The sequence below is a fragment of the Peromyscus maniculatus genome, chromosome 19, assembly GCF_049852395.1.
Source record: "Peromyscus maniculatus bairdii isolate BWxNUB_F1_BW_parent chromosome 19, HU_Pman_BW_mat_3.1, whole genome shotgun sequence".
NCBI classification, from domain to species: domain Eukaryota; kingdom Metazoa; phylum Chordata; class Mammalia; order Rodentia; family Cricetidae; genus Peromyscus; species Peromyscus maniculatus.
Window position 1 is genome coordinate 68,603,910 of NC_134870.1, and position 12,693 is coordinate 68,616,602.

The window sequence follows — 12,693 nt, forward strand, 5'->3', positions numbered from 1 at the left end:
TCTTGGTGTCAGAAAGCCAAAACTCCCCCTGCAGATCATGGCAAACCACTGTTTCCTAAACATCCGTCCTATGGACGGCCAGGAGGCTGGATTACACATGTGTGGACTACTGCTTGTCTCTCCTCTCCCCACACCTTTGACCACCCTCCTGTTTACCCCACAGGTACCCCCAAACCCTACCATTGGGGAGGCCAGCTTGACGCTTGCTCCCCATCTTCACATTTCCCCACAGCCACCTTGTGGATAAACTCTCCGTCACAAAGCTCATAATGTCAGTGATCATCTTATTCTGTAGCAGGCCAAGCAGGGCCGGTTCAGGAACAACCCCTTCTTCTGACGTGGCTCTTCACCGCACCAGGCGGCGCCCAGGCACCCTGTTCCTCCTCCTCCACCACCACCCTCTCTCGCTCGCTCCTCCCTCGTGGTTTTGCACTTCTCGCCTGCTCCAGTGTCTCCGAGAACTTCACACCAGGACTTGGCAAAGGCAGGAGGACAGAAAGAAATGGAGACCTAAAAGAAAAGGAGGCTGGGGTTGGGCCAGGAAGCCCATGTTTACCTGATAATCAAACCAGGGGGCGAAAGTTAAAAGTTACAGCTTCACCTAGAAGCTGCACACTCTCCTAATTTGATGGACACCAAGACTGTCGTCGGATAGTAAATGATGGGGCTCACAATACTGGCTAGAGACCACCCCCACCAAGGGCCTCCTTGTTGGAAGCGCTTCCTCACCCTGAGTGTCAACCTTTCCCGGGTGCTCATCTTGGGGTTGCTTTTCTGCACCTCACAGAACACTAATGTCCACCCACCCACCCTTCAGTTGCCCCACTATAGTGTGCTGGAAAGCATCTCATTTCTTCTCCCCTGCCCTGGGACCCAGTCTTCGACATCCCCCAGTTCCACTTCTCATTAAGACTTCATAGTCACCATTGCTGACACCGCCCACCTCCAGTCTCGCCTCAACCGGAGCCCGTAAAGTGTTATCTGCTATCGTCAAGGTCAGCGGTGCTATTGTCAAGACCTCCAAGGGGCCAGATCAGTGGGACCTTCCCTTCTTTCTTGACCCCATCAGCACTGGGTGGAGGTGCTCCTTGTGCCCTGGAAAGGCTCTTGGTCCCTGGGCTCTATGTCCTGGTTTTCTTTTTTCTCACACGCCTTTCTTCTCATGCTGCTACCATGCGAACAGGACTAACGGCAGGCCTGTCCCCCATTCCTGCTCTCTCTAAGGGCTCATGGGGTCTCCTTGTCCTTTGATTCTGGAGCACGTGTTTTGTCCGCTGCTCCGTGTGTCCCGTCTTCGGCTCCCTTTGATGGCGGAAGGCCACAGCAAGCGTTCCGTGGCCGCTCACCTTGCCATTCACACCCAAACCCGTTCGTTCTCCCGCGTCATTTTACGGCTCACGACTCTTGGGAGAAGAGGAAGGCCCAGCGGTTACTGTCGATCTCGCTCTTTCAAGTGCTGACTCTCAGCCACCGGCACGTTCTGCAGGGCTCATCTCTGCACTGCTGCTTGGGTTTGTCTCCCGTCCCTCGCTTGCCACCTCTCGGTGCCATGCACTGTCTCCTTACACTGCAGCTTCTCCCCCTCTCAGAACCCCCTCGGCAGCCAGCGTGAACGGTTAAGTCAGATTGTGTTGGTCCCAGCCTTTCTGATGCTCCCACCCTGTCCCAGTCCCTGGGCTGCTGCTATGCCTGCAGCTGGCCCAGCTCTGGCTGGCTGTTCCTGCTGGCTGTACGTGTGCCTAACTAAGGCTGCACCCTCGCCATGTTCCCTGTGTAGCTGGAGAGTTTTCTCTCTGGGTCCCACCAAGCCCCAGCACTCCCGCAGCCCACTTATAAAATAAACACACAGACGCTTATGTTATTTAAACTGTTTGGCCTAATGGCTCAGGCTTCTTGCTATCTAGTTCTTCTATCTTAAATTAACCCATTTCTATTCATCTATAAGTTGCCATGTGGCTCGTGGCTTACCGGTGCTTTATATCCTGCTCCTCATCGCGGCAGCTGGCAGCGTCTCCCTGCCTCAGCCTTCCTCTTCCCAGCATTCTCCTCTCTGTTTGTCCCACCTACACTTCCTGCCTGGCTACTGGACAATCAGTGTTTTATTTATCAATCAATCATAGCAGCACATTTTTTTACAGCACACAGAACATCCCACAGCATCCCTGTCTGGAGAGGCCTTCACTGGCCCACTGTTCTCAGATTCCCTCCAGGCTCAAACCTGCTATGTGTTTGTAGCACTCAGCCTTAGTTGCCACTGTGTTGAGAATTTCCATGAGGCAGGGGACTCTGCCTGGTTAGCTGCTCACTGGTAGGGGTGAGATAGCCTGACACACCGTGGAGGTCCAACCAACCTCCAGGGAATGGAAGAGAAAAGCCCTCCCCGGCACTGAGGGGCACAGGCAGGCCATGAGGAATCAGTGGAAGTCATCGTCTAGGGCAGGTGGGGATGTGCCCAGGGGACGTTGGTACAAAGAAGGGATGGCAAGAAGGTGACCAGGTAGACCTGTGCTAGAAGTAACTAGGAAGACATGAAGGAGAAGAGCAGCCCTGACCCAGAGTCGGGCATCAGTGAGTCAGGCAGAACAAATCACAGCTTATGCTGAGGTGGAGACCGGGGCCACTACCGAGGAGGCAGAGCTTTGAAGGGAGATGGAGAAGGAGGAGGTGACTGGGGAGTTGCTATGGGCTCAGCACTAGGGGTGGTGGCCAAAGCCCAGGAGGGTCAGTGAGTCCCCAACCAGTGCTGGGTGGGCATGCTGAGCATCCAGGGCTAAGCTGGACTTTACCAGGTGTGCTCTGGGTTCCCTGGGCTGCTGCAGAAAGGGTCACACATTGCAGGGAGTGTGCTGGCCACCAGATCAAGGCCCTGTGGCTGGGCAAGTGAGGTTGAAGTCTCTGAATTTGCTATTGTTCCTGGGGAAGTATTGACCTACCCAGACCCCCCAGCCAATGGCAGAAATGACAGTCCAGACTTTGGGGAGAGTGTGGTAGAGCAGACTGACCACAGGACTATCCAGAGCTGCATTTAGAATCGCAAGCTTTTATTTCATTAACTTCTTAACTTGCTATTTATTATTTTGCAGTATTAGGAGTTAAATTTAGGGCTTTGCACAGGTAAGTCTAATCCTCAACTACTGAATTATATTGTATAATTTTTATTGTATATTCTTAATTTTTTTTTTTAATTTTGAGATAGAATCTTCCTAAGTTTCCTAGGCTGGCCTTGAACTTGTGATCCTCCTGCTTCAGCCTCCCCAGTGGTTGGATTTATAAGTCCTTGCCACCAGAGCCACATCACCAGGCCTGCTGCTTTTTAGCCTTGAGACCTTTTTTTAGCTCTGGTGATTCTTGGCAAAGGGAAATCACATCCCGCAGAGAGCAGGTGAAGTCCAAGATTGCTGAGCAGACATGGAGGGCCTCTGCAATGACCCCTCCTGGCAGCTGCGGCCTTTGGTGGCTGGTAGGAGGGAGCCCTGTGTCCCTCTGCACCTGTCCGGGAAGACACTTAGAGCCCTGGTACTTGTCAAGCTGCATCCTTCCGACTGCTTTCTGCACGTTTGCTGATGGGGGGTGTGCTGGCTCCAGACAGCAGCTGCTCTTGTGCTGGAAATAGCGCAGATCTTGCTGAAGGGGCTGTCACCTTTGGGAGAGAAGGGGGCTGCTTACTGACAAAGCCCCCGGGGAGCCATGACTGTCAGGGTTGGGAAAAGGAAAGCACCGAAGTGATGAAGACCTTGGGTGCCCAGAAGCCTGAGGGTTTTTTTTTTTTTTCCTGGTATAATTTACCAGCCAGACGATCTTGGAAAAATGGCCTCACTGATTGCAGCCTGAATTTCAAGCATGTCTCATTGAGCTGCTAAGAAAATGAAGCAAGACAGTTTAAGGGTCTAGGAGCAGGCTGCCTCACACAGCTGGACAGGATGGAAATCAGGTGGGGCTGAAACCCAGCCCACTGTCACCCCAGTGAGCCATGTTGCTGGCATGTGGCTTAATTAAAGGGGCTGGAGGGCTTTCCAGTTCTGTTTGCATAGAGGGGCCACATGGACTAGCTGTGTTTCTAGTAGGGTGCAACCACACCGCAGTTCTCTCAGAATGCCTCAGGCACGACAGAACAAAAGGGTCCAGACTGAAAGTCTATGGCAGCTTCCTTTCCCCCTGCCCCTGCCCCTGCCCCTACCAACTGCGTTCTGATATGGCACAGGGAACCTCCTGTGGGTTCTGGGTTCTTAGATACCATTAGTGTCTGCAGCTGAGCGGCACATGATTACAAAGAGAATGCTGTGGCCCCCATCTCACACCTAACCATTGGTTACCTGGTAACCATTGGTTACCTGGGCCTAGAGTTTTGTGACCATCCCGACACCCTGGGAAGGGGATGCAGCCCTGGACAGACTGAGGAGGGAATAAACAAGGGGGCCTTTGCGGATGGGCTCATAAGGAAAGGCTGGGTGGAGCAGATTAGTGGCCCTATGTGGCCTCTCACCTGGCCACATCCGACCTGCTGAGAGGGGCCTCAGCGTGCAAAGCTGGAGTCCTCCTGTGGGTGAGAGGAGGAAAGCCACACCCAGCCACCAGGACCCTCCAGCCTTGGTTTGTCTTCTTATAACGGAGATTGTCACCTGATGACCAGACAGTTAGAACTGACCATCCCACAAGGTCCCCGAGGGCACAGGGACAGAGACAGGATGGACGCAGCCTGGAGCCAGCTTTGGATCTGACTTCTGGAAGTCAAATGGTGTTGGAGAGGAGCTAGGCTTCTGACACGGCTCTTGGGCTATTTATACCTGTAGATGCCAGTCGCGGTGCCAGGTCCCGCTCCTTTGAGCTGAGTCGAGATAGTGTTTCCGGAATGGAAAGAAGAGCCGGTGACTCACTTGCTTACAAAGCCTGGGGACTTTGAGAAGGCGGAGGGACGCTTTGGTCAGATTGCCCACGCACACGTGAAGTTGGAGGTATTTATAGGGAGGTCTGTAACTTAAAAGCAAAGAACATGCATCGGCAATTTTCAATAGCAAAAGGATCCTAACTCCATTGCAGGAAACAACATAGAAAAGGCAATTTGAAAGTTATCCCCATCCCATGACTCTGAGAGGTCTCAGTAACATCTCATCACAGGCCGTCCCTCCCCTGGGCACTCTCACCCACATGCGTAATTCTTTCTGCAGGTCACGGTTTGTTCTTGCATGTTACACCTGTCGCTCTCATGTGGGGTTCTTCCCCCATACAAAAGGATGTGAGCACCCCTTTCGTGGATTCAGAACACTCCCAGTTTGCACAGCTTCCTCCAGGTGCACCCTTCAGACTTCCCGCCACAGGCAGAATCTTGGGGTTCCCAGTGTGGCAGTGCTCCCTGAGACGCGGTGTCATTGGTAGAGATCAGGCAGGAAGAGCGCACACCCAAGAGCAGAGCCCAGCATGGGTGGGAGAAAGCAGCAGGAATCGCTGATTTCCTTTTCCTAACTGCAAAGCTGCGGCTTCAGACACGGTCGGCGAGCAGCTTGGATGACTTGGCCAAGGGTGTTTCAGGGGCCTAGGATCTGTGTTCATTGGAAATGGTAAGATATAAATATGCAAATGCTTGTCAGGAGGGAAGGGGTTTTATAGTCACTAGTTCCTGGAAACACAGTGCAGCTCACCACACTGGGCTGATGAGAAGCAGCTCCAGGCCAGTTGGGAGGCTGCAGAAACATGGCGGCAGTGTGGACAAGCGGCCCGAAGGCAGGAACTGGCAAGACAGGGTATGCAGTTTTAGAATTAGCCTGCTGGAATATTTTCTTCGGTCAAGGTTGCCTATACCTGGCCCTAGGGTGGTTAGGCCAAGGATTGACGGCACAGAGTGTGGAAGCTGGAGAAGGAAGGATCGGAGAAGGGGCTGTTTTGGTTGAGTACCATGGCAGAGGCACTCCCAGGCTAGTCTGTCATAGTCTCTAGGAACCATGGAAGGGACACTCCCTGTAGGGTGGGCAGGGCCCAGGGGGCAAGGCCTCAGAAACATTATTTTTGGTTTTTGAGATAGGATCTCACTCTGTAGCCCTGGCTGGCCTGGAACTCACAGAGAGCAGCCTCCCTCTGCCTCCCACATGCTAGGATTAGAGGGGTGTGCTGCCATGCCCAACAGCAACACAGTCTTCATACCTGTAGTGCTTAGCCGAGGCAGGGTGATCAAGGACATCTAACACCCAGGCAGGACTTGGCATGGGCTGTAGCCATGGGGAGGCGGAAGGAGGTTTAGTAAGCTCAGCAGAAGGGAGCGTCACTAGAACAGATGGCAGAGAAACTTCTGCGTTATTCATCCCTGACTCAGCTCTGCTATCGACCAGCTGAGCAGAGAGAAGCAAGTGTCACCCTCCCTGGGTCCCCCTGTGGCATCTGCTGGCAGCACTTGCCCTTCAACGGCAGGGCTGTGGGGACGAGCACTTCTTCCACTTCCTGTGTGTTGCGTTTTCCCGGAAATGTCAACAGTGTCATGGTTGTGGCTCGCGTAGCATTCAGCCTTTATAGACTGGAGGCTAAGGCTGGAAATGACAAAGCTAAAATGGCTATCTTGGTTCATTCACGCTACTGAAGGGGAATACAGAGACTGGGGTGCTTATAAACAATGGAAATTTATTTCTAAAGGTTTGACTGAGAGTCCAAATTTCAAAGGAAGATCTGCTTCCTGGTTCATAGACATGCCTGCTCCCCATATCCTCATGGTAGAGGGGACAAAGTGTCCTCTCAGTTCTGTTTTATAAGGAATTTTACAAGGGCTCTACCTTATAAATATAGGATGGAAAAAACAACTCATCTGATCCTATTGCCTCCTGATCCCTTCATCCCAGGGTTTGGGGTTTCAATGTATGGATTCTGGAGGGCCACAAGCACTCAGATTATAGCAGTGGCTAATAAGGGATGTGAGCCCAGCTCTGAAAATCTCGAAACCTAAGAACCCCTAGACACATGGCACAAGATCATTTAGAATTGCTTGGTTGCCTGCATGAGTGATTTTGGAGATTCAGGAGAAAGGAGGACCAGAGAAAGGCTGGAGTGGAAAGGGAAGGATGGTTGGGTGGAGGAGAGGGGAGGCAGGCTGGTCAGATGTAAGATGCTGCCTTACAAACTAGGAGAGGAAAGAGACAGAACGGGGAGGTTTCCCAGGGGCTTGTAAACACAGGAATTGTGTCTACAAGTCTCCAGCTTGTAGACCACTCTAGACCAGTGGTTTCCAACCTTCCTAATGCTGCGACCCTTTAATATGGGTCTTCACGTTGTGGTGACGCCCCCCCAACCATAAAATTATTTTGTTACTACTTCATAACTGTAATTTTGCTACTGTTAAGAATCATAATGTAAATAATCTGATATGCAGGGTGTCTGATTATCTGATTGATATTGGACCCCCAAATGCATCATCACCCACAGGTTGAGAACCGCTGTTCTAGACTTAATTATCTTGACAACATTTGTATCTGGAGTTTTTCTGAGCAGCAGTCTCGGATGGTGACTTCACTCAGCCCTCGGTTCCAATGGCTTAGTTGACACCTGCAGGGTCTAGTTGCAAACGAGACTGCTTGTTGCAAGACATCAGACCTTACTTTCCACTGTGACTGGAAAACTACATGAGTCAGAGCCAAGGTCATGGGCTTGTCTGGTGGCCCCAAGCTGGCCCCTTGTTCTTAGTTGCAGATAACAGAATGCTTGTCAGGTACTTACAGGAGAAAGGGATTTCCTAAGGGCACTCCCAGCTCAGAATCTTTGAGAAAAATGAGTAAGTGGCTGAAGTAGTCAGGGTTATCTGGTGGAACAATGAAATACAGAATAAGTATAGTGAAAAATGAATATATAGAAAATATAAAAGGGGATTTCTTAGAGTGGCTTACAAGCTGTGATCCAGCTAGTCCAACAACGACTGTCTACCGATGAACAGTCCAAGAATCCAGTAGTTGTTCAGTCCATGAGACTGGATGTCTTAGCTGCTCTTGAGTATACATCAGAATCATGAAGAAGTAGACTCTGAGGCTAGTGAAGGAATGGACTGCCTGTGAGAGTAAGGGCAAGCAGGCAGAGATGAAAAGCTTCTTTCTTCCACACCCTTTAGCAGATCTGCATACCAGGTCCTGGTTAGGGTTACCATTGTTATGATGAACCATCAAGTGCTGGATGGTGGTGCCTTAAGTCCCAGCACTCAGGAGGCAGAGTCAGGCAGATCTCTGAGTTCAAGGCCAGCCTGGTCTACAGAGTGAGTTCCAGGACATGATTTATTTGGTTTATACCTCCACATTGTAGTTCATCACTGAAGGAAGTCAGGACATGAATTCAAGCACAGCTGGAACCCGGAGGCAAGGAGCTGATACAGAGGCCATGGAGGGGGGCTTCTTGCTGGCTTGCTACTTTTCATTATAGACCTGCATAAGAGTGATTACCAATAACTGCACAACACAGTCAATCAATACTAGGCTACCTTGAAATCTGCTTTGCCACTTCCATTAATCCCAAACTCTTCAATTTAACCTCAGGCAGATATTTTTGGACACGGGCAGAAAGCAGCCACATTCTTCTCCAAAATATCACAAGAACAGTTTCTCGGCCATTTACTAATATGCTTCCCCTCTGAAACCTCTTGAGCCCAGCCATCATAATCTGTATCACTCCCAGCACCACTATCATCCATGTTCCTACTAGGATGGCCCAGTAAGCCCCACTTAGAGTGTTCAGTAGCTTTTCTACTCCAGGCATCCAAGTCTTCCATATTCCTACAACAAACACCGTGGTCCGGCCCGTCACAGCAACCCCCCACTCCTGGTGCCACTTTCTGTCTTAGTCCCTGCTCCATTGCTTTGAGGAGGCTCTCTATGACCAGGGCAGCTCTTATAAAAGAAACCATTTAATTGGACTTAGTCCATTATCAGCATGGTGGGGAGCATGGTGGCGTGCAGACAGCCACGGAAGCAGTAGCTGAGAGCTACAACCTGATCCATAGGTAGAGACAGAGACAGAGACAGACTCTGGGCTCGGCATGGGCTTTTGTGGTGGTTTGAATAAGAATGTCCCCCCAGAGGGTCATATATTTGAATGCTTTGTCACCAGGAAATGGCACTATTGGAAAGAATTAGGAGGTGTGACCTTGTTGGAGGAAGTGTGTCACTGGGGTGGGCTTTGAGGTTTCAAAATCCCATGCCAAGCCCAGATTCAGTTTGTCTGTCTCTCTGTCTCTCTGTCTCTCTCTCTCTGCCTATGGGTCAGGATGTAGCTCTCAGCTACTGCTCTGGCAACTGCTTGCATGCTCCCCACCATGATGATGGTGGACTAAACCTCTGAAAGTGTGAGCAAGTTCCCAATTAAGCGCTGTATTTTATGAGCTGCCTTGGTCATGGTGTCTCCTCACAGCAGTAGAACAGTGACTGAGACACACCAGAAGGTGTGGTCCAGATTGAAGGTGGATATTTCCACCTCAGAAAGATCCAGACTGAAAGTGAATCTTCCCACCTCAAATGATGTGATTAAGAAAAATCTCTCACAGGTATACCCAGCCACTTGGATTTTAGTTAATTCCAGATGTAGTCAGGTTGACAACCAAGAATAGCCATCACACTGAGCACTGACGTTGTGAAATGCCGTCATACAAGCTGTTGCCATGACCATGGTTTTTGAGAGTCATGCCACCTCTGTCTGCCCCATGTTCCTTTTCCGCACACTCATGTCTGTAGCATTGGCTTGGCCATGGGGTGCCTGTGTGGTAACCGCTGCTGAGACAAGCTCCAAGGATACCTACATTCCCAGCACTTGGTTCTGGCTCTGTGATGGCTCTAAGGTGCCTCTTCCACTTCTGGTTCTTGAGGGTTACTTGTCAAGAGACCACTGACCCCACAGTTAGAGTGCAGGCCCTACAGTCTTCTTGATTCATGACCAAGGCGGTCTTAGGATCCCACACTCCTGGTTCCATATGCACCAGCTGCAGAACCACCTTGGGAGTGGGAGAGGCCCGTTAGGAAAGGATCACCTGGCTTTGGCCCAGGAAGGTGACACTGGTGTACTCCAGGGCTGTGGGTACACCAGCTGTTTGGGTAAGCAGATGAGGCAAGAGCAGCCATGTCTCAGAGACAGCACTGTATGAGCGTGAGCGCTAAGGGAGCAGACAGGAATGGAAATGCTTTGTGAATGGAAAAATTTGTGGCAATTTCAACTATGCCCATGGCTGTGTTGTGGGACATTGTCCTAAGAGTGAGAGAAAGGCAAAAGGGGCAGGAAAGGATGGGACAGCTCACTGCTGGCCACCCAGATTGGCTGCTGGGTGCTGCCAATCTCCCGCTCTGTCTGTTCAGAGCACACAGAGCCTGCCCCTGTCTCCTCTCACACAGCCTTGCAATGAAACTTGTGCCTGCCTTTCAGTGTTGGCTAAAGTGGACTTTGTACATACAGTATGGTTGCTCCTACCTAGGGCCAGCCTCCTCCTGGGTCCTGTGATGGGGTGGGTTGGTTTGCTTTATTTCTTGGACCAGGATGAGCTCCTTCTCTCAGAAGGACCCTTGGCAGGTTCTAGAAAAGCCGGGTCTGTTTCTCTGTATAATTTTTGTCTCTGTTGATTCTCAGGTACTTTGAATTTTACAAGGGGCCTTTAGAATTTAACTCCACGAGATGCCTGGAGCTGAGGCAGGAGATCCTGGAGGTGAAGGTGCTGTCCATGTGAGTGTGCCTGGGCTAGGAGTGGGTACACTTGGCATGTGGAGGTCGGGTGGGTGGGTAGACCCCAGAACCAAAGGAAACAAGAAACACAAGGTAGACGTCATAACCTGGGAATTAGATCTTTCGCTGGCATTAGAAAGCCCTGGGAGCTGTTTTATAGCAAAGACCAGGTTTGCCAGGTTGCCTCTGCTGACTGGGTGTGAAAGTCCTCAGCTCAGTTACCAGCCTCCTCAATTGTCATTGCAGGGCTCCTATTGAGTAGAAATCCAAGAGGCCCGGGAGTGCCTGACCTGAAATTCAGCATTTTGTACTTTTGGGTTAAACCTTGTCCACTTGATGCTGTTATTTACAATTTTAATTTCTTTGAAAGTTTTGATTTGTTAATTATTTAAGTGATACAAAATCCAAGTTTTGCAAATGGTATGTGGTGATATCTCTCTCACCCAGACATCAAGTTCTAGTTCCTCAAAGCCCAGTATGTCCTTCCAGACCATCGGTGCATAACCACAGCTCTGTGAGGAGATTCCTTCAACACAACTTCATAGAAATGGCAGAGGAGCACCCCCTACTCCATCCCATCCCACAGTCCATCATCCACAGTGCTCCTACAGCCAGCGGAAGGAAGGCCTGAGCCTCATAGCTAGATATTCACTTGGGTCTTCTCTCTCTTGTTATGACTCCCAGGAATCCAGCAGACCTACCTAGAGGGATCTGGGTGATAGTAGTTACATCAGGGTCTGAATTTATTTAGAAACAATTATATCTGGACATGGACAAAATAAAATTTATACAGAGGTAATGTTGGATACTTCTATGGACTCATGGCCCCCTGACATGATTCCAAGGTCTCTGACCATGGCTAGCAGCTAGAAGCCAGGTAGTGTGGGTCATGGAGAAAGTATAAGCTTTGGGTTCAGGCAGACCTGGCACTGAAAGCTGATTCTGGGTCTTGCCCAGCTCTAATTACCAGGCAAATTACTTAATTTCTCTGAGCCTTTCCTACCTTATAAAATGGAGGTGGCATTACCTACTTCTTAGGAATTGCTGCCGACTAGCGGAAACAGTTTATGAAATAGATAGCAGGCATCAACTAGAGGGTTGGGGTGGCACTGGCACTCAGTAGGCATGAGTACTCCACCATAGTCAGACATTTCTCTCCCGCCTGCTAGTTCCCAAATAACCACTCAGAGGCTTAATATTAATTATAAATGCTTGGCCAGTAGCTCAGGCTTATTACTAACTAGCTCTTATTTTTAAATTAACCCATAATTCTCATCTATGTTTAGCCACATGGCTTGGTATCTTTTTCAGTATGGCGTTCTCATTTTGCTTTCACTGTGCCTGGCTGTAACACTTGACTCTGCCCTTCCTCTTCCCAGCATTCTTAGTTTATTTGCCCCACCTATACTTCCTGCCTGGCTACTGGCCTATCCACGTTTTGTTAAACCAATTCAAGTGACAAATCTTTACAGTGTACCAGAGGATTATTCCCCAGCACTCCATTCTCTTTCCTTCCATTTCTTTTTCTATGGCAACAGCAGTTTTTCTTAGTTACACACAGACTCTGTGTCAGTGAGCTTTCCACCACTATAGTGTGCATGAGGTAATAACTTGGAGGTGAGCGGGCCCATTGTTTTGGCGCTGTGTTGAGGCAGCCTGCCATCCCAGGGAACAGGAGGGAGAAGAAAGCTGCTGTGTTCATGACCAAGCAGAAAGAGAAAAAGACCAGGTTCCCACCAGCACCTTCAAGGGCCAGTCCTAATGACCTTGAGACCTCCCACATGGCCTTTACCTCCTAAATATCCCGCAGCTTCTCAATAGCATCACCATGAGAAACAGCCTTCAACACATAGACCTTTAGGAGACCTGTAAGGTCCATAGCAGACTCCTAAGAAACAGCCTTCATCACATAGGCCTTAGGAGACATGTAAGGTCCAAACTAGCAGATTCCATATGCAGCTGCTGGAAGTCCCAAGAGTGAGGCCTTGAGATAGCCCAGCTGGATTATCTATATGGGTTATGGCCCCATAT

General features: G+C 50.1%; 1 protein-coding gene across 9 annotated transcripts in view; it reads left to right on the top strand.

Moving 5' to 3' along the window:
- St8sia5 (ST8 alpha-N-acetyl-neuraminide alpha-2,8-sialyltransferase 5) overlaps positions 1-12,693 on the top strand; it is a 70,528-nt gene that overhangs the window by 29,123 nt on the left and 28,712 nt on the right. For 5 of the 9 annotated variants that reach the window (XM_006973849.4, XM_042264469.2, XM_006973847.4 and 2 more), the window contains one exon: positions 10,570-10,662. The exons of the other annotated variants lie outside the window; for them this stretch is intronic. In XM_006973849.4, coding sequence (XP_006973911.2) covers positions 10,570-10,662 — 93 coding nt within the window. The remainder of the gene's footprint in view (positions 1-10,569; positions 10,663-12,693) is intronic. 9 annotated transcript variants of the gene reach the window in all.